The sequence below is a fragment of the Trachemys scripta genome, chromosome 19, assembly GCF_013100865.1.
Source record: "Trachemys scripta elegans isolate TJP31775 chromosome 19, CAS_Tse_1.0, whole genome shotgun sequence".
In the NCBI taxonomy this organism is placed as follows: domain Eukaryota; kingdom Metazoa; phylum Chordata; order Testudines; family Emydidae; genus Trachemys; species Trachemys scripta.
In genome coordinates, this window is record NC_048316.1 from 2114024 (window position 1) to 2134615 (window position 20592).

The window sequence follows — 20592 nt, forward strand, 5'->3', positions numbered from 1 at the left end:
GGCAGGTGAAGCGTTTGTGGGACCAGGTTACTGGAATCCCCTCTCCCTGGTTTGCTTGGGCCACTTCAATTAACACCCATGGAATTAATCACGTAATGAAATCAGGTATTCTCTTAGTTCAGCTCCAGATTAAAAATCCTTTTACTCTGAACCCAGCAGCCTGTGGAATGCCGATCCGCGGCTTCTCGCAGGGGAGCCCTGGGGGGATCTCCCCACCACAGGAGAGAGAACCGCATCCCGGGCTCGCCCCTCCTCAGGCGGAAAAAGGCACTTTAGTTGCGAGGGAAGATGCTTTCTCCTTGCAGGGTTCAACGTGCTGCCTCCACAGCGCTCCCAAGCATCTGTTTGCCTGCAGAGCTCAGCACCCGAACACCGACCCCTTGCACGGCGCTGTCAGAGCGCTGGCCCAGCAGCCTACACATGCTGTGTCTTCCTAGGGACCTTTGAACTCGATGAAAAATTCACACACACACACACACACACACACACACACACACACACACTTTGTGTTTCTATGATTTATCTTTAGAAACAGGCTAACACCTGCAAAACTAAGTATCTTTAGAGTCTCAATCTAGAAAGGGTGCAGGGGCCGGATTTGGATACTGGCTCCATGGAGGCCCGAGCTGTGATCGGAAATGGGGCTTATGTACACTCTCTCTCTTTGACAGCTGTGGGGTAATCGCAAGATGGCTTTTACGGAATTTTCTTAAAATCGGATCAAAGTCTAAAATAAAATCTCCCAGCAAGAATGTTACATTGCTCACCCTTTTAAAACATTTCTACAGCCGGAGTAAAACCCTAGAGAAATGCTAGGAGCACTCCAGTGTGGGGAAATTTCTTTCCCTGTAATGTACTCTTGGTTTTTAATTTAATTCAATACACCACTCAGGGTTATTGCTTGTGTGACCCCTGCCTCTCCAAACAGGGAGCAAATTAACCAACGGGAGACAAAATTTCAACCACTCAGAGCTACACAATCTCATCTCATTTTTAAACTATTTTGTGATTTCAAACATAAAATGTGAGCCCTCTATTAAACACTCTCAAGTCTTCCGAATGCAATACTGGACCTTCCGATGCAGAACTTCTGCCTGCAGCAGCCTCTCCTGTGCAGTCCTTTTAGCCGACATATTTGGAAGCTTCTCTTTCCGTAGGAACAGGAGAATGCTTCAGTGACCAGGAAATAATTGTTTAATCAGTTACATGGTCCAGAAAAATAACACTGAAGTAACAAATTGGATTATCAATATAATGATGTGAATTGATTTCTAAAGCACTTTTACACAAGTAAAAGTGCGTGGGTGTCTGACAGGAATAAAAGTTACATAAATTTGAACTCAGATTAAAAGCCCCCCAAAACCTTGTAATCCAGTGGCGTTTTCTTCTGCCTTAAAGATCCTTAATCCATACAGTTGAGCCAGTGTAATCCTACTTTGCTCCCTCCAGACCTTGATTGCAGTTTCCAATTCTGTTGCAACCAGTTCAGAAATTCTTGATGACAAAGGGTGAATTCTTGCCCCTACTGAAGTTAACGATAGTTTTGCCACTGACTTCACCCAAAGTCTTCACAGTACTGGAAGTCCCTCTGGTGTGCACAAACAAACACAACCCCCCTGCGATGCAAACCCAACAACAAACACATTTACCAAAAAAAAAAAAATCCTCCTAAACAAAACCAACCAGCCCAGCCAGGCCTCCCCCTGCCCTAACAAAAAAAACAAACATTGTCCAAAAACTCCTGGGAATCAGAACCTCCAGCAAAAAGCTCCCAGTGGGATCAGCTCCTACTGGGACTCAAAACTGGTGGTAAAGTTCCAGTTGAATATTCAAAATTATTTACTTTAATTTTTGCTCAGGCTATTTTTAGTTCTGTACAGCCAGGCACAGACGATGCTACCACTTTAACAATTGACTATTACAGTGACTGCATCCTGACTGGGACCGGCTCCTCACCAATAGAAAGGTATTATCTCACTCACCTTGTCTCTCTAATATCCTGGGGCCCACACGGCTACAACACAGAATGCATCTTGAACGGCAAGTCTCCCCGGCTGTTCCAGCCCTGCTAGCTGGGACAGCAGCGTAAAAGGCTAGTGCAATCCTACAGTTCTCATTGCAATGATCCCTTGCAGTGAGGTTCTTCCTAAGAGGAAACTGATCTTGTTCACCTTAGCCTCTAAGGATAGAACCAGAAACAATGGGTTTAAACTGCAGCAAGGGAGGTCTAAATTGGACATTAGGAAAAAGTTCCCAACTGTCAGGGTGGTTAAACACTGGAACAAATTGCCTAGGGAGGTGGTGGAATCTCCGTCTCTGGAGATATTTAAGAGTAGGTTAGATAAATGTCTATTAGAGATGGTCTAGGCAGTATTTGGTCCTGCCATGCGGGCAGGGGACTGGACTCGATGACCTCTCAAGGTCCCTTCCAGTCCTATAATCTATGAATCTATGAATCTATGAATCTGGATGCACAGGGTCTGATATTGCATCACCCAGCTCCCCGGGCAATCCTTTACACCAGTGCAGAGAGCACAAAACGCAGCCATCCTGGTCGGGCAGCACTTCACACCCCATTTTCACTGGTGTGACTGGCCGTGTGAGGGGCATGGTGATGGAGAATCAGGCCCGTTGTTTTTATTGTGGGATAGTTTAAATAAACTTGAGTTCCAAAGTATTTACCAAAAAAAAAAAGCTAAAATTCCTGCCAAGATTGCTCGTTATTTTATTAAGTACTACTTATACGATGGCCCCATTAGAATAGGTCTTATACAAACACACAAGTAGACACAGCCTGTACCAAAGGGTTTGCAGCCTAAGATGATGAACGACACTGAGGGGACAGAAGATATCCAAATATAAACTTCTAGCATACCCACTCTTCCCTTCTTTCCGGCCCCAGCCCCGCTAGCCTATCATTTGTTGTGGGCATCATGGCAGAAAGCAGCCCTGAGGAGGGATGGGAAAAGTGTGTCCTTGCAGATTAGTTCTAACATCCTGGCGGACTAGGTCACTGACACACGGGCACCCATCCGACAAGGAGCAGTTCCTGCACCCCAGACAGACACACTGAATCAGAACTAATCTGCATATGACCTCTTAGTGCCTCTAGAGGAGAAGCAGGAAAACTCCCCGATCCCAGATTAAAAGTTCCTTGCAGGAGGCGTAGGCCAAAGCCCCCGACTAAAACAAAAGCCAGCAAATTGCAGTTTCCCACCAATGGATTCAGTGGGTCACATTCTTCTCCGGGCTGTAGCAACGTCAATCCAGAGCAACGCTGCTGAAGTCGGTGGAGTGACGCTGTTGTGAAGCCCCAGGAGCTCCGAGAAGAATCCAGCTCAGTGTGTGGGATGCACACAGAAGCGACACGTTCAGCTCTAAACCCTTCATCCACGTTGGTTATTAAAAAAAAATTCACTGTACTACAGCAGCAATTGCCAGAGGTCACTCCAGCCATCGTCCTGCACCGGTGGCTCCTGGACCCTGGAATTTGAATGGCAGTTTATTGCTGATGCTGCCACTGTCTCCCCCAACCCCCCAATCTGGCATCTTTCAGAAATTGCTCCATTTTGTTAGGCCCTGGGACCCAGCCTCACAGAAAGCACTGTGTGTCACGCACAACCATACCACAGAAACAGGTAAAATTACTACCCCTTGGCTGGGGCAGCAAATGTGCTGTAGGTGTTAATAGCACCTCTAGATATTAACATGCCGAACCTAGAACGCCTCTGAATATTTATTGCATGCTAGGAAAAGGATAAGTCAACTTAACCCAGAGTTTCCAACTGCAGATACAAGAATTTAACGAACGTTTATAGGGCACCATGAGTGCACAAAGCACTTTGAGAAACTTGGACTATGTCCAAGTCCCATAGTTTGGTGGTTCTCAACCAGGGGTACTTGTACCCCAGGGGGTACGCAGAGGTCTTCCAGGGGGTACATCACCTCATCTAGAGATTTGCTTAGGTTTACAACAGGCTACATAAAATGCACTAGTAAAGTCAGTACAAACTAAAATGTCATACAGACAAAGACTTGTTTATACTGCTCTATATACTATAAACTGAAATGTATGTACAATATTTATATTCCAATTGATTTATTTTATAGTGACATGGTAAAAATGAAAATGTAGGCAATTTTTCAGTGCTGTGACACCTTCGTATTCTTGTCTGATTTTGTAAGCAAGTACTTTTTAAGTGAGGTGAAATTTGGGGGTACGCAAGACAAATCAGACTCCTGAAAGGGGTATAGTGGTCTGAAAAGGTTGAGAGCCACTGATCTAGGGCCCTTGCATCTCTAATTTCTAGCAGCGACCTCAGTGTGACACTCGAAGTGTGTTTTTTGGTTCCCTAATGTTACTGGTTTATTTAAAATGAGTTTTAGGGTGATCGTGAAAAATAATCTGTTGTACAATCACTTAAACGGTTTTTACTGGTTGACCTCCAGAATTATTTACTGTCATTAGAAATAAATCCTCTTAATTTATACAGAGATTTATTAGAGAAGGAAATACAATTTCAGCTGGTGACTTTTTCAGTCAATAAATTATTACTCAGAGGAAATGCACTGAAAACTGAACCATTTCTCTTTATGCAATTCTGATCCCCAAAACAAACCCTCCCCTCCCCCAAAGGTCTCTGCTTCTAAGGCACAATGTTTAAACTCACCAGTTGAAAAGCTACCTAAGTGGAGCGGCTTAGCACTTGCTATGATACAAGCAATACATTTCCATTCTAAACTTAAAGGGAAATTGTTCAGAAGTCGGCTAAGTTATTGTAAAGCAACTTCCAGAGGTTTCTTCCAGCTAGTGTTAATCACTCTTCATTGCAAAAAAGGCTCACACTTAAAGTAGGTCACCATGGCCCCTCCACCTCCAAACCCCTGCATCTGAACTTTGACAGTGCTTTACTGAACTAAGTATTTTATTCTAAATAATTTTTGATAGTGTACGCGCAAGCTTCACTTCATCAATAAATAACGGTCATACTGATATTAATTAAATGGGCTATTTTTTCCTGTGCAAGTGTTACCTCCCTTCATTCTTACAGAAGACAATGCAAGGGAGCCCTGTCTGCAAAGTTTTAGGTTCAACGACATGCCACAATCCTGCAGCCAGCTCTTTGCAGGCGGAGCCCAAAGAAACAGGAATCATGTGGGCACAGGGTGGTCCACATGGAGCAATTTGCTGCCTCAGGACTCAGGAGTTGGCATAACTGCAGAAGGGATTTTTTTTTAAATGTACAGTCTCTGTGCTTGTTTGTGGGGTTGGCTCGAATGCCTATGAGAAAGAACACTGCAATATTTGGACGGATCATGTGTTAACAAGCAGGTGTGCAGAACAGCAGGCGCCCCAGCACAGCTTTGCTTCGGATACGAAAATGCAGCAACGCAACTTGTCACCAGGGATGCATCAGCCATTCAGTTCACACCTGGTCGTGACCATCTGCTCCCCATTCCCTGCCTTTGATGGGAGAGGTTGACAGACGAGAAGGTCCAAATTCTGCTCTCACTTTGGTCTTGTCTACACTGGCCTTTGGCCGCTCCTGTTGCTGTGCCAGCGCAATCCCCCTGTATGGACATGATTTACACCAGGGCAGCAAACCCTGAAAGTGGAGTGAGCTGAGCTGGTGTAAGTCACTTCTACAGCAGGGTTTTACGCCAGTGGTTACAATCCCAGTGCAGTCAAGGTCTTATGCCATGTAAGTGAGAAGTTGGTGTAGTTACCCGATAGAAACACCACAGACTCAGATTAGCAGGAATGGTGACAAAAACAGAGGAATAATAAAGATAACCTCCTTCCCAACCCACTTAAAATGAGCGTCTAAAGACTCCCCCTTCCAGGCAAGAGTTCAGCAGTAACCGTCCCGCACTCTGGCGTGTCTAAAATGCCTGTTTCTACTTTCAGTATCATGACCATTTCAGACACCGAGTGAAATAATTGTTCCATCTCTGATCAGAGTGAGAACATTTCAATAGCATCACTTCACGCTAGCAGCCCATAACCCAAGCCTTCTAAAACAGCTTTCAGTCAATCAAAAATATAATACAGTCGTTAAAAAAACAAAAATGGTTTGAAATATTTATGCTCTCACTACCCCAGGTTCTGGAAGAACATGAAAAATTAATGAGTGTTGGCTGCCTTTGTACTTGGAGTTGGTTTTCCGGCTCCACATGATACTTTCTCCGTTTTATTTCTCTAACATGGGCTGATGTTTATTATTCCAAGCTGACTGCAAAGCAGCAGAGACAAGTCAAGAAGCCTAAAGCACAGGGCAGTAATCTCTCTGGGAACTCCCCCTGAGCGCCACATACGTGCGAGGTCGGAGCTGAGCAGCAAGGCACAGTTGAGTTTAGATTCCCAGGGAGTGTTGGGAGTTCTGTTGTTAGGTTGAAGGAAGAGAAGGAAAAGATGCTTGGATGGGGGGCGCTGGATGTCTGGAGACCTGCAGTTCATGAAATAGGCTTTATGAAGTGAGAGAAGGTCCAGCACTAGGCTGTGGATACCCAGAAAGTCCCTTGTGAATAGTTCTACATTTTAGCATCATGGTAGGGGCTGAGAGCCCCAGTTGTGGATCAAGACCCCAATGTGCTAGATGCTGTACAAACCCCTCTTCTATCTTTAGTTCTCTCGTCTGATAGGTCCCACTAAGCCTTTTATGGGAAAGATTTTTTTAAACCTGCCACATTTCTTCAGTTGGTTTAAGCACAAACAACAATTCTGCCTAGACCGGGGTACCAGGCATGGCCTATGGAAGGTGTGGAAAAGTCCCAGGCCAGAGCAGTGCAGCTCTCTTTAGGATGCCTCATTCTCATTCACCTTTAAGGAGCGGGAACTGCCTCAGTCCCAAAACCTGGCTGAGATGGCACGTGCTTGGACAGTACCTGGCACAGGAGGGACAGATCCTGAATTGGCCCTTTGGGAGTGAACGCAGTGCAAAGAAATAATCCTATCCCACTCAGGAACTGACTCATGCTGAGCCTGGACATTGGACTGACAATCCCAACGGCAGGGGAAGGGATCACTCAAACACAGGCAACTTGGTTCTGGTCCAAACCCTATTAAATCAAAGGAAAGCCTTCCACTCAGCGGTGGCTCCAGGCACCAGCACACCAAGCGCGTGCCTGGGGCGGCAAGCTGTGGGGGGCAGCCTGCCAGTCCCTGCGAGGGCAGCAGTCAGGCAGCCGTCGGCGGCTTGCCTGCGGGAGGTCCGCCGGTCCCGCGGCAGTTCGGCGGTGGGTACGTCGAAGCTGCGGGACCGGCGGACCTCCCGCAGGCAAGCCACCGAAGGCTGCCTGACCACCGTGCTTGAGGTGGCGAAAAACTAGAGCCACCCCTGCTTCCACTGACTCCACTAGGCTTTGGACAAGACCCCCAAAAACTTCACAGAAAACAAAGTTGTTCAGTTTCTAAAGCCCAAGTCCTAGGCTTCCAAAGGCTTTGCTTGTTCTCTAGGAAAGAGGGATAGGCTGCCTACCAGCAGGCGGGAGCCATAAATGATATATGTGACCAGGGTATCAGATGACTGTACCTAGGAGTTACAGTCTAATTAATTCAGGTGCTCCTGTCACGTCCTAGTAAACACCATGTTGCGGCTCTCAAAGGGATTCCACTGCATCTATACAAAAATGCCTCCCAAACCAAACTAAAACTCCAGACAAAACAAACAAGTTATAATGACATTGGGATGGATGCGACCAGTCAAGAGAAATTGGGTTACATTAAATGAATGAAAAGCAGAATAGAAACACTCCACCCACAATGCCCCCCCCCACTCACAGAATAGGAACTTGTCTCCGGGTTCACCTGCAAGCTTCCTGTCCGTCAGTAGGAAGGTCCGCAGGCTCTTTCCAAAGGGGATTTGGCTTCGCTAGCCCTGGCAGTCAGCGGCAAAGTGGGAGTGACCAGCCCAGCAGCTTGTGCCCTTCCACAACCGCTGCTCGAGAACTAACGGTTTGCAGAGCACATGCTCTCCTCCGCCAAGAGGGGACCGATCACTTCCCACATTGTGCGCACGGCAGCAGGCCGCCCCTTGCTTCGGACGCTCCTACTATGGAAACCTGGGAAAAGGGTAGGGCCACGTGGATGGCTTCTTCATTGCTGCAGTACGGGATCAGACTCCTTGCTCTCTATGCTTCCCCAATTTGCTCCATTGGTCTCGTCTCGGGATCTGAGCTTTGGAGGCTTTCCTGCCTTTGGCCACTGGGCAACGTAGGACAGAAAGCGCGTCACATCTTCAGAAGGTTTCTGTCAGCTCCACCTGGATCTGGAGAGCCCTGTGCAGATCCTAATGTGTGCCAGAGTGTTTCAGATGGATGGGATGGCTTTGGACAGGATGCAGATAACGTGACCTGGGGACAGTGTGACGGCCCGAATGCTGAATTAGTCGTGAGCACGACGTGTGCTTTGTAAAGGGGCAACACTATGGATCCATGGGCTGCACTCGACACTCCAGCACCCCCCTGGCTGCGGCAGGGACTACGAGGAAGGCTACTTTGAGCGGCTGAGCAAGGTTTCACTGTACACCTCAATCAAACGGTGCTTCGTGAGGGTGTCCCAGGCCATCGGAGGTCTCAGGGTTCTGCTCTGGGCACTCCAGGGAGAAGTGAGCAGTGACGCCACCTTGATGGATGGATGAAGCGAGATCTGTCTGTTACCAGTTGTTGCTGATACAATGGGCAGAGCTGCCACTTCCCCTTTTAGGGTCTGAGGTTTCATGATCGCAATCAGACTGGGTTGTAGGGATTCCTGAGTACATCTGGCCCTGGCCTGCGCAGGGATTACTGTGGTCCTAGCATGAGTACAGTATGGCAGCGATGAGCTTGTCCCAATACATAGCTGTCTCCTTTAACGCACCGGACAGCCAAGTTCAGCATTTCTGGTCATGGTACAGGACTGGCCCCTGAGAGACAGAAAGCAACTTGCCCAAAGGCCTTGATGCTCAGGTCAGAAACTAGCTTCCTCCCAGGCAGTGAAGGATCACCAGGATCACTGCTAGGCCACTGGCCTCATTCATCCTTTATGTCAAGTGATTTCCAGATATGGCTTTGCAAAATCTGGCTCTTCTCCAGTGGTTGCACACAGATACCCTTTCCTGGCGTTCAGTCCAATTGTTGTAGGGGTTTGGCTGGCTCTCTGTGGGTGTTACTACATCGGTATCCAGCCATACTGAGGCCAAGTCTACACTAGGAGTGCTCTACCAGGACAGGAACACTAGTACGCTATCCTAGTGTGGCCAGCTGTGCCGTCAAAGCCGAGCTCTGTACCAGTGTAGTAACACCACCCTGCCACGCGTGAATCAAGCTCTACTGGTCATGAGCACATGGTATAGCTGCCTCTCCAGCTCTGTTGGCTGGGGATCACGTCTCTTCCTGTCCCTGACCGAGAGAGCCATGCCTGCACGCATCTGTAGTATAGGCCTGGCCGGAGACGAGGCTGCAAACACCTCTGGATGTTAGCAGCTGAGCCATTCTTCTACAGCTTCTCATAGCCATGGAGAGGCATTGGGATCTAATAGGTTAAAATTCTATCTTTAATTTTCACACAATGCCTGTAGTGATCTGGCACAGCTTTACAAAGCAGAGTGTTGCCGGCATCAGCTGGTATGTCATTTAAACAGATTTGTTGGGAATATGTTACAAGGAAACATTTGCCGGAGCACAGCTGGTGGGTACAAGGTGAGCTCTGGATCTCACAAGACTGAAGATTTTTTTGCGCAGTGATCATTTTATTCACGGACATGGTGGTCTCAGTTGCTAGAGGTCATACCGCCCTGTCACTTGCATCACTGTCTAGTTGTGAGATCTGGGTTAAAACAAAGTTGCTGAAATTTAAAAGGATGTCATAAGGAGGAGGGAGAAAGCTTGTTCACCTTAGCCTCTAAGGATAGAACAAGAAGCAATGGGCTTAAACTGCAGCAAGGGAGGTCTAGGTTGGACATTAGGAAAAAGTTCCTAACTATCAGGGTGGTTAAACACTGGAATAAATTGCCTAGGGAGGTTGTGGAATCTCCATCCCTGGAGATATTTAAGAGTAGGTTAGATAAATGTCTATCAGGGATGGTCTAGACAGTATTTGGTCCTGCCATGCGGGCAGGGGACTGGACTCGATGGCCTCTCGAGGTCCCTTCCGGTCCTAGAATCTATGAATCTATGAATCTATGAAATCTGCTGTGTATCATGCTGTTATTCCAACATGTTTATCGCTTAATTATTTCAAAGCAAATTGCTGAGGATTTATGACAAAGTACGTTCCAACCCAGAAAGCTCCATTTCCTGACAGAGAGCAGGCAGATAAGGTGCCATTCCTGCTTGGAGAGCTGGCTTCTCTTTCCTCCCCAGGCAGAGTTTGCCTGAATAGAAAAGGACAAATTCAACCTGCATGTAAAGCCGGGATAACTCCCCTCCCTCCAACATGTTCCACACCAGATCTGAATTTTTCTTATGACTATTTAGGACCAAACTAATCTCAATCCTTGGAAAGAGTTTTGATAAGGAGGAATTGTGTCGATCTTGGATCTTTAATAACTACAGCAGTGTCATGACTGGTTTTCATTTCAAGATTCTATTAAACAACCTGTGAGAAGCTAAATGAAATTTATTTGATAAAAGCCAGTCTGGAAGATGTAAACCATTAATGTGTCTGATGCTGAGGCAGGGATCTTGAGCTACATTTACTTTTCAAAAAGCAAATCTTGCTCAGCTCTCCAACCACATAAATCAAACCGAGCTGTCCAGTTTTATTGGAGTTTCAGGCACACAAGAGAGCATGGGCTATAAAACTGCGATATTTTACATACGTGCACAACCGACTTATTCAACACTTTACATTACACTCAACTGCTCTGACTTCCCTGGTTACTGGCTGGATAAAATATTTTTGTGGCTTTTAATTTTTGACATTTTGTTCAATAATTCATTTGTCCTAAAAGAGGAAGTTAAGATTCTAGACTCTTTGTACTTAGAAGCATACTAGTAATACTGTAGAAAAAATTAACAGTGAACGAGGAGGAGATGTTATAGAAACATTGGATTCTTTTATTTACGGAGGGGAGGATGGAAGGATGTAAAGGTGCCAATCTTCTCTAGCCATTTAAACATGCACCTGAAGAGACCTTCTCTCTAGGACGGCTCGAGAAGGGTTTCATCATCATTTCCCCACTCATCTAGAGGAGAACCGATTCCGGGATACAGACACTTCAGATATACATTGAAGCCAAGTTATTTAAAAAGAAAAAGAGCTAGACAGAAATATGATATGGTCTAACATCTAGAGCTGTCTCCGCTGCATTGCCCCTTTTGATGTTTATTGCATTAGGCTTTGACTCCACAAAGCAAAAAACGCGGTCACCTGATGTGACATGATGACAGTAGCCTCTATAAAAATGCTCCATCACGGCCCGCTAACAACATTTAGTTGTGTCCATATCTTTTCCCTAGAATTCACACTGTGAATCCTTCTAAGATCACTGCACAAATCAGCAGTATACCTCCTTTACCAGGATTGCACAAAGAAGGCTCAAGATGGAGCTCGGCCAGAGTGGAGAGTGAGCTCGGAGGGGAATACACCACGATTGTTGCCTGCTAGTAGAATAGTTCTAGTGGAATAGTGAGTTGTGAGGATGGGTTCATCTACACAGCCCAGTTGACAGACCTGGCTTCAGAGTCTGAGTTCCAGCCCAACCGGCAACTTCAAAGCACTGTCTACACAGCTACATTTAGAGTGCTAGTGTGAGAACCACAACCCCGCTGGGCTGACTGGGTACCCTAAGGTCCATGCATAGGATACTTTGAACTTAGTATCTGACCCATATCTCCTTCGATTAGCAACATCCCGCACAAGCCCATTTCCAGGCCTCCCTTGGTGAACATCTGCCATCTGCTGGAATCGCCGGAGAAAGGATATGATTTGTCAATCGTAGCATGAGCATCACCACATGTCAAAATGAAGTAGGTTAAGTGAAACTGCAGAGAATGAACAGCCGGTAGATTCGTGGCATGGAAGGGCTGCAGAAAAGAAGAACCTCACTGTGATTCCTAATACAAGAAATCAAAGGGTAAGGACATAACCTGCTCCACCTAAAGGGAGCGCACTTCACATGGCCTAAACTGAAAGATGCAGTGAGAAAAAGTTTAGAGTGGCTATTAGGAGGGCCGGCTCTCGGTTTTTTGCCACCCCAAGCAAAAAAAAAAAAAAAAAAACCACAACCAACCAAACAAAAAAAACCCTCAGAGAGCGCAACTGCTGAAGCAAAACGCACGTGCTTGCTTTGCTGGTGCCTAGAGTCGGTCTTAGCTATTAGGACAGGCTACTTTCTCTTGGAGAGGCACCTGGGACAGTCTGCAAAGTCATGGGAGACAGCAAGACCACTAGTGGATTTAGGACGGAGATAAATACTCTGACTCAGAACAGGGAGGTGGACATGCTTGCTGAATACCAGCCTGCCCTTGCCATGGGAAATGGATTGAGATGGAAATCTGTTTCTGTACATCTATGAATTCTACACTCTAAGTCTGGAAATTGACTAATGGGCTCTTCTCACATGATGAAGACCGAAGTCTATCCCAAAGGGCAGATACAGATGTAACAGCGTATAAGAGTCTATCCCATTCCAAGAAAACAACACACATCTTGGTCTTAAAAAATGGCTTAAATTAAAGTCATACCATGTGGGCCAAATGCTCTGTTGGTACATGCGGTGCGTTTGGCTTCTCATCTTGGTATAAACACCAGAGACACAAATTCATTAGCTGCCCCAGCCTCCACGATTGCTATTTTGGACAGACGTGTGAACAGAGTTTTCATGTATCAAGCTTAAAAAAAATAAAAGATTTTCTACCACCAGTGAAGTACACATACACACACACACACACACGTTTTAATGGCTTATTTGCTCCCCTGGCTTTGCCAGTCCCTTCTTTATCCAAACAAAGATTTCCCAGAACATGTCATAACAAGGCTCCGATGCTTATTTAGGTTTAGTTAAAACAACAGCAGCTGTTTCAGTTAACTCCTCATTGGAATTTCTTTGCTACACGGGGCTAAAGAAAATATTGGTTTTATACGCGATATCCTAGAAACTACTTCCATAGCCTGTGTGCAGATTTGACATGCTGCTGTATGGACCCATTTACATCCCAACTGAAGTGAAATATGCACCGACTGTAGCTTTTCCCAGGTTTTCCATGGCCATTAAAACCCACGTAGAAGATAGGAAGGAAGTTCATTTCTTACCTATATCTCATACCCGTCTTGTGAGCTGTGCAATCCTCCAGCGAGAGCCCGTGCATTTTGAGAAACTCTTCCATGGTTTTGGCCTGTGCTGCCACTCGGACATCGCGCAGCCGCTGCAGCTCCACCACATCTGTATGGCGAACCGGGTGGAGACCCCAGTCCGAGTGGTACCGGCTGGCCACGCTTCTCAGGCTTTCGCTGTATGTCATGGACAGCATTCTGCTGCCTGATTTGGAAATCTGCAATTTTTTCCAGATATTAAATGCTTAACTGAATCTACACAGAAGACCTGTGTCCTTCTGGAGGCAGGTGTCTATCATTCCCTCTCGAGCAGCTAGTAGTGACCTTGTAGGACACAAACTCACAAAACCAAAACTCCTCCTCTCCAGCTCAGCCAGACAACCAGTAAAACACGTCAGCATCGCTAGTAAACGCTCCTACACTCACACACAAATAGACACTACACTTGCACATGTTCACAGAAGTCAGGTTCTGCTTGCTGGAAGGAAGTTCGTCCTTAGAGCTAATCCACATACCTGAGCAAACTGAAGTCACTAGCAAGTCAAAAAGAAGCCTGAGGTCCTTTTAAACTGCAAAATAATTTAATTAATCAAAACAAAAGGTTTCCACGTAAAAACCAAGCCACACAGAGAATGCAGCATGAAATAAAGCAGAGCAAGGTGGAATGTCCAGTTGCATGGCTTGAAGCGGCTTTTGGTCATACGGTGACAAACTGGCTGAATGCATATTAAGCATTAATACTAGATATGCGTTCATGACAGCATGCACTGAAGCTACGCCTCTTTAGGAAACCCTCATTGCGATGGATTCTGAAGGATTACAAGGGCAGCATTTAGAAATCATTGGGGTTTTATCTATGCAACAACTGGGATCTTTTTTTAAAACAACAGAATTAATTGCTCTTCTGGGGTGTGATCAGCCCCACTGAACTCAATGGGAGTCTTTCCTTTGACCTCAACAGAAGCAGGGTCAGGTGATGAATCCTTTCGGCTTGGGCACTAAGAGGCCTTCGCTCTGTGATGAATTAGGAAGAGTTACCTCAATTCCTTAGGGTACGTCTATACTTACCTCCGGGTTTGGCGGTAAGCAATCGATCTTCTGGGATCAATTTATCGCATCTTGTCTAGACGCGATAAATCGATCCCGGAACTGCTCCCCGTCGACACCGGTACTCCTGCTCCGCGAGAGGAGTAAGCAGAGTTGATGGGGGAGCCTGCCTGCCGCATGTGGACCCATGGTAAGTACCTTGTAGTTCGAACTAAGGTACTTCGACTTCAGCTACATTATTCACGTAGCTGAAGTTGCATATCTTAGTTCGAACTGGGGGGTTAGTGTGGCCCAGTCCTTACTAAGTACTGTACATGAGACAGATCACTGCGTTCACACAGAGTAAGATCAAACCAAGGCGCTTCATTTGAAGCCAAAAAAAGACCTGCAATCTGTAATTTAAGGGGTCTCAGCTTTATCTGCATTAAGCGCTTCCTCATGTATTGAAATCACCTAAACTGTCTCCTGGTTAAGAATGAAGATTTAGGATTTCCACTGACAGAACCTACAGAAAACCTGCAGGGCATTATTTGCAAAATGTTTCAGAAGAAAAGCCACACCAACAACACTTTGTAATTCAATGGTGCAGCTAAAAACTTTCCCCTAGAGCAGTTACTTTGAAAACTTAATTAGAATGAAAGATGTCATGATAGCTGTGGCAGACAGTAAAAGACTGCATTCTTCTGCACACTGTCCAGTGCATGCACATACACTGTAGAAGGTGTAATTAATAAATGTCTAGGAATAGTCTTTGGAAAAATCCCTATATGAATGTAAACATCCCGGAAAGCTCAGAGATCTAAGAAGTCTTTAGCAAGAGCGTTTTTAGCTTTGATGGATGATTCATCATTACCTGATTTGTCTTAAAGCTTTTGCAAACAAGTTATAGATTATCACATTTATTTCTCAGCAGGAAAAAAATGATTTCTTCAGCTGCTTAAACTTCAGCACATGTTAGGAGTTGGTTCTGTGTCACTTTCACAAAAAACCTTGTAGCACGGACTTGTCAGATTGATGTTACAGATGTTTTCATACTAAATGCCTCTCTTCTGGTAGCAGAACAATTACATGGATATTATAGATCGTTATTCCAACGTATTCTGGCAGGGAAACTAGAAATGTATCAAACAGCAAAGTGATCCCTGCATCATGAGTTTGTGGCAATTTGTAGATCAAATCTGGCAGTTTGCGGTTCTTCAGTTTTCTAATGGCTCCTCTGACTATATCACTGATCCTGGGTTTTTTTAGCTGGTTGCTGGTTTGGGAGCACTTGGACACATATGGTTTGCCACTCGGTATCTGGTTAAACACACGCTCCACAGAAAATGCCACAAAAATTTGGGGGGGCATTGCATGGATTTGAGCGAGCAACATAAAAAAGAAGAAGTTTAATCTGGTGTCAATCGGCATAACTTCATGAGTTGAGTAAGCGGATTGACGCCAGATAAGGATCTGGTTGTCATAGTCAGGCCAAAATGCATGTCTGCACCATCTGGAATGCAGAAAAAGGTAGCAATCTTATTAGGCAATAAAAGTTGCACTTCAAAGTGGACACATCACCCTCTCTCAGCTAGACCCCTGCCCCAAGAGGGGAACACAATGACAATGGCTTGCATACCCCCCCCTCTTGATTCAGCTCACTAATCCAGGACCCTTGGCTGGCTGCACTCTTCAGAGGAAAATGCAATGTCGATGCAGCAGACTGCTGCAATCTGTGCATCAAGCCAATATTTTTATCTGCAGCAGCATACACGGCACAGGACCGTGTCATCGAATTTCAATTCAAGCTGCTGAAAATAACCTGCTGAGTGTGCGTCAGAGCTAGTCTCTGTAAGAGACAGCACACAAACCCCTCCACCACGGCAGGGTGCAGGGCGCTCTTAGCCAGACTGAGGACGGGAAGAGAGCTTATTATGTTTCCCCCTGGCTTTTTGAAACACCCAAAGTATTCGGTGTTTCAGGTGCCTGAAGTTAAGCTCTATGGCTATAAGTAGGCACATGAATAAGTGCCTTGATTTTCAGAGAAGCTGGGAGCCTACGGCCCCCGCTGAAGTCAATGCTCAGGGCCTCTGGAAATGAGGCCATGTGTTCAGATCTAAGATGCTCCCCCTGTGAAAATGTTGGCCCTAGTATTTTATCAGTGCCTGGGGTCACACTTAGTGCGCTGGACAAGATGGTGCCATTCGCACCTGACCAAAGAAAGCCGATAGCGGCGTAGGTAAGTTTGGAAGCATATAACGGTTAACCACATCTGCAACAGACACTGATGCAATCTGCTTTTAGGTCCTTCCAGTTTTCACCCTGGCAGGATGAATTCCAGTTTCTCATTGTTTTTAATGAATGAAAACTGAGGCGATCTCGACCCAGATCAAGTTTTTATTTTGGGGTCAGAGGTCCCAATCAAGAGCTCCAGAATTTTGTACTGAAGGTCCTGGGGAAAACTCTTGACTCTGTTTCAGGGGTCAGGGCCACTCTCACTTCTGGATCTAGTGCAAACCTGGAGTCTGTGGGTTGAACCAGAAAATGCAAAGTTAGGACACGTTCAGAACTCTAGCTGTGCTAGTCTCCAAAGAGGTGTTAGATGGGTAGCATGAACAGCATCAACAATTCTTCCAGCGAACAAACAGCCAGCACTTACACTTCCCTGTGCGGCACCAGCACGTTGACACCATGGTTGTACATTAGATGCAGTGATATAGCTTAGCTCTCAGTGTCTCAGCAAAACACAAGACAGAAGGAGAACAACAATGACTATATAATTGCTTTTTCTGAGACAAACTCATAAGTGTCAGATGCAAGCTAAATTTTGCGGTATTTTGTCTCAAAGAGCACAGAAGATGTATTGCTTTTCCAACCAAATGTAACCTCAAAAGAATCAATAACCATTAGTGTGCAAGAAATTAATGTGAAAAACCCCAAGAATTCCTGTAACAAACATAATTTCAAGAAATCTTTTAAAAATCCTCAGCTTTAGAAAAATAATATAGTAATCAAAACCCACACTTTCACGCAGTGACTTGGGGAGTTAAATAGCTGGACTCACTTTTTAGAAAGAACTTCATAAAATCATTGAAGTTAGAAATGGAAAAAAGTATTCCATCCTCTTGCCAATACAGGATCACTTATTCTGACTATGTTTTGCAGTACTTTGGACATTTGTAACACTCATGTCTTCCAGTAAAAGTGTGGTTAGAATCTTCTGCATTTGACAGTCACATTTTCCACTCTTTTCACATCAGATATGAGGATTTTCCCATTTCCTGCTTCACCGCAGCACCCAAGAAGTTCTACCAATCTTAGTGTCTAAGGATTTGATCCAGTCAATGAGAATTTCACCCGAGTACGGAGGGAAGGGCTGGACTACATGAAAAATGAAGGACTGTATTTAAAGAGTAAAAGCAGAAATTAGTAAGCCTGCTAGCATATATACCTGTGTACCTAGCTTCACAAGAATTATTTGGACTGACATGCTACTACCTACAACAAAAGACAAAGGTCTCAAAACCGTACAGTTCTCCTTGATAGTAATTCTAGAGGCAGCAAAAAATGATGTTGTTTTTAGAGCCCATTTCCTCCAGGGACAAAGAATGAAAGGTTAACATGGTTAAACATGGACAACAAACAAAGCTGAACATAAACAAAGGGTGAACACCACAACTTTTTCAGGGCTAACCATTTTTAAATTGACAAAATGCCAGTAGCTCTTACCAGGCAAAAATGTGCCCTTGATCATTTTTTTCCAGCACCTTTTTGGAAACTTCAGTGCTCTATATTTTCAGTCATTAATTCTTCTGCTAGAACTCAAACTAGTGCTTTTTAGGAGCTAGAACGAAGGTTAGATCTGTGACAAGAAAGGGGCACACTGTACCCTATATGCAGGCAGCTCTCCCGGCTCCATTTCTTGTACTATTTGCTGATTGATGACTTAATAAAAATTAGAGGCAAACCTACAATACTGCACGTTAGTTTTTTAGGGTCCTATCCAGTTGCAATTAAAGTCATCGGACAGACTGAGATCAGTGGGAGCTGGACCTGAGCTGGGTTGAGGAGCGCAGGGCTAGCTGAACAGAGGCACAGCTTGAACATGGCATAGCAACCTTTATGTATTTACACTTCTGGTTAGCATTACTTAGCCGCAAGTGTCGACAGCAGAGTAAAGACATTTTAACCACCACTACATGGCCATAATCATCTATAAAAAATATTTAACATTATATGGACATGAACAAAATCTCAGTTTGGGATTATAAAAACCTGCAGAAGGCTAAATAAAAAATATAAAAATGCATGAGTGGCTGTTGAATTCTCTCAGATTTCCAGTCTGTTTTTTATGCATCACAAAAAACAGAAGAACATGACACTAGAATTTCAGCAAACAAAAAATAATATTATGTTTTTTAATTGCTGTACATGTTCTAGAAAATACAAAGTTCCAAAATGCATCACTCATTTGAAAGGCGGAACGAGTGGAGGCTCTATCGAGAAAGCAATGGTCTAAAGTAAGCAAATTATAGCAGATGGTTTCCAATTATAACAGTTTTATTCTTTAAAATATAAGCAAAGAACTTGCTTGAGTCAACAGTTTGGAGGGAACTGAACTGCCTTCTCTAAAATCTAAACAAACCATACAAACACGGAATTCACTTGTATAGCTGAACTGAGAATATTTCAAGATACCCAGCTCCGAAGAGATGCTAAAATCTATTGGAACATCACTGAAAATGGAAAAACCCTAACATTTAAGAGCCAGCAGCACCAATTAGAAGGAATGAACAGCCAGTTTACAAATAGGACTAGTTTCAACCTGACACACAGTAGCTTTGGCATCTATTTCTCTTGTAAAAGATTTATTTCTCATTTTCCTACAGACAGAAAGCAACTGAACGACAAAGAATTCCTGCCTCCACCAACGGAGCAGGCATCTTGCTTTAAAACAAAAAATACAAGATCCTAAAAATTATTTCCTAGACCACTTCCTATGTTCAGAAAGCACAGATTATATATATAAATATATTTCATAATACCAAAAGGACTCTGCCTGTTTGTTCCGATAGCTTCAGGAAAAACACAAACTCACCCTGTTTCTTGGAATCCTGCTCATTAAAAGAAAAGTTCTAGCTTATTAGGGTTTCCTCAGATAGCTATAAAAGAAAGTACTGCTGGGATTTTTTTTCATCATGGGAGTGTCAAAACTAAATGTCAAAAGCAATTGGTGAATAAGGCAGTCACTCCAGAGCCAAGTTTTTTAGCAGGAGCTCCATTAGTTCTATTAAGGTATTTTCCTCTTAGCAAACAGAAGCTAAATTATTCATGACCTTCTCCCTCTCTAAAAGCCTGTGGATGTGCAGCCGCTTTATGAATATTGGCATCATTTACGTTTTTATAAAGCAGATACTCGTCAGGCGCTGTGGACAGGCACATCCCAATGATGGGTTCCACCTCTAGCAAGCCATAGTTATGATGATGAGCTATTGTGGTGGTAAGTGCTATAGAAACGCCTATAAATAAACTCGAAGTGCAGTTCCCCCCGTCATGCTGGAGTAACTCCCTTGCAGTTAGTGGAGTTACACTGGTATCAAACCAATGCAACAGGGAATCAGGATCTACAGCTGAATAGCGTGACACTGGCAGACCAGGTGTCAGCTCGTGCCAAGGCCCCAGGCCTCTCTGAACACGTACAAATGCAGAGCTGGAAATCAGTCTTGCTGACCTGTGTGTTAGCACTATCCAAATAGATATTAAATGTTAAGTTGATAAGAATGTGTTTAGACTTTATGAAACACTGGTAGGATGCTGCATATATTGATCTCATTTATAATCTCTACAGCCCATGGTATAAAATTATACTGTTTGCTACACATCTTGTGTACTGGAGGAGCACTTTACCTTAATCAATGCTTCTTTTCCTGTTTGGTGAGTTACACAATTTACAGAGGTTTACAATGCAATCAAAGGGCAGATTTTGTTGACTGCATTGCTAAGTCCATCCAGGAAGGAGAGACCTGCGCATGAACTCATGCCATCAGCTTGGATTCTGGGCTCGGGGGCAGGAGGGGTGGGGAATAAAAATCGCTGACAAGGAGAAACTGGTCTCTTTGCTGTTTGGCCTCTCACAAGGGCTGGAGCTAAGAAACAAAAGCCCCGGGGTCAACCTGGGTTAGCCCTAAAAGACAGTCAGTTGACAGATTACAACATCTCTGTCACCTTTTGGAACCACAGACTAACTTATTTGGGTAAATATGTTGCCTGTTTTAACCTGTAAATAACTCTCTCATTTCTTGTACTTAGTT

The 20592-nt window shown here is 44.6% G+C and overlaps 1 protein-coding gene across 1 annotated transcript in view; it reads right to left on the reverse strand.

Moving 5' to 3' along the window:
• Window positions 1-13467, reverse strand: part of KCNAB2 (potassium voltage-gated channel subfamily A regulatory beta subunit 2) — a 62781-nt gene extending 49314 nt beyond the window's left edge. The window contains exon 1 of the mRNA XM_034753655.1: window positions 13235-13467. Within this exon, the coding sequence (XP_034609546.1) occupies window positions 13235-13452 (218 nt within the window). The 5' untranslated portion in view covers window positions 13453-13467. The remainder of the gene's footprint in view (window positions 1-13234) is intronic.
• Between the last annotated feature and the right edge of the window lie 7125 nt (window positions 13468-20592).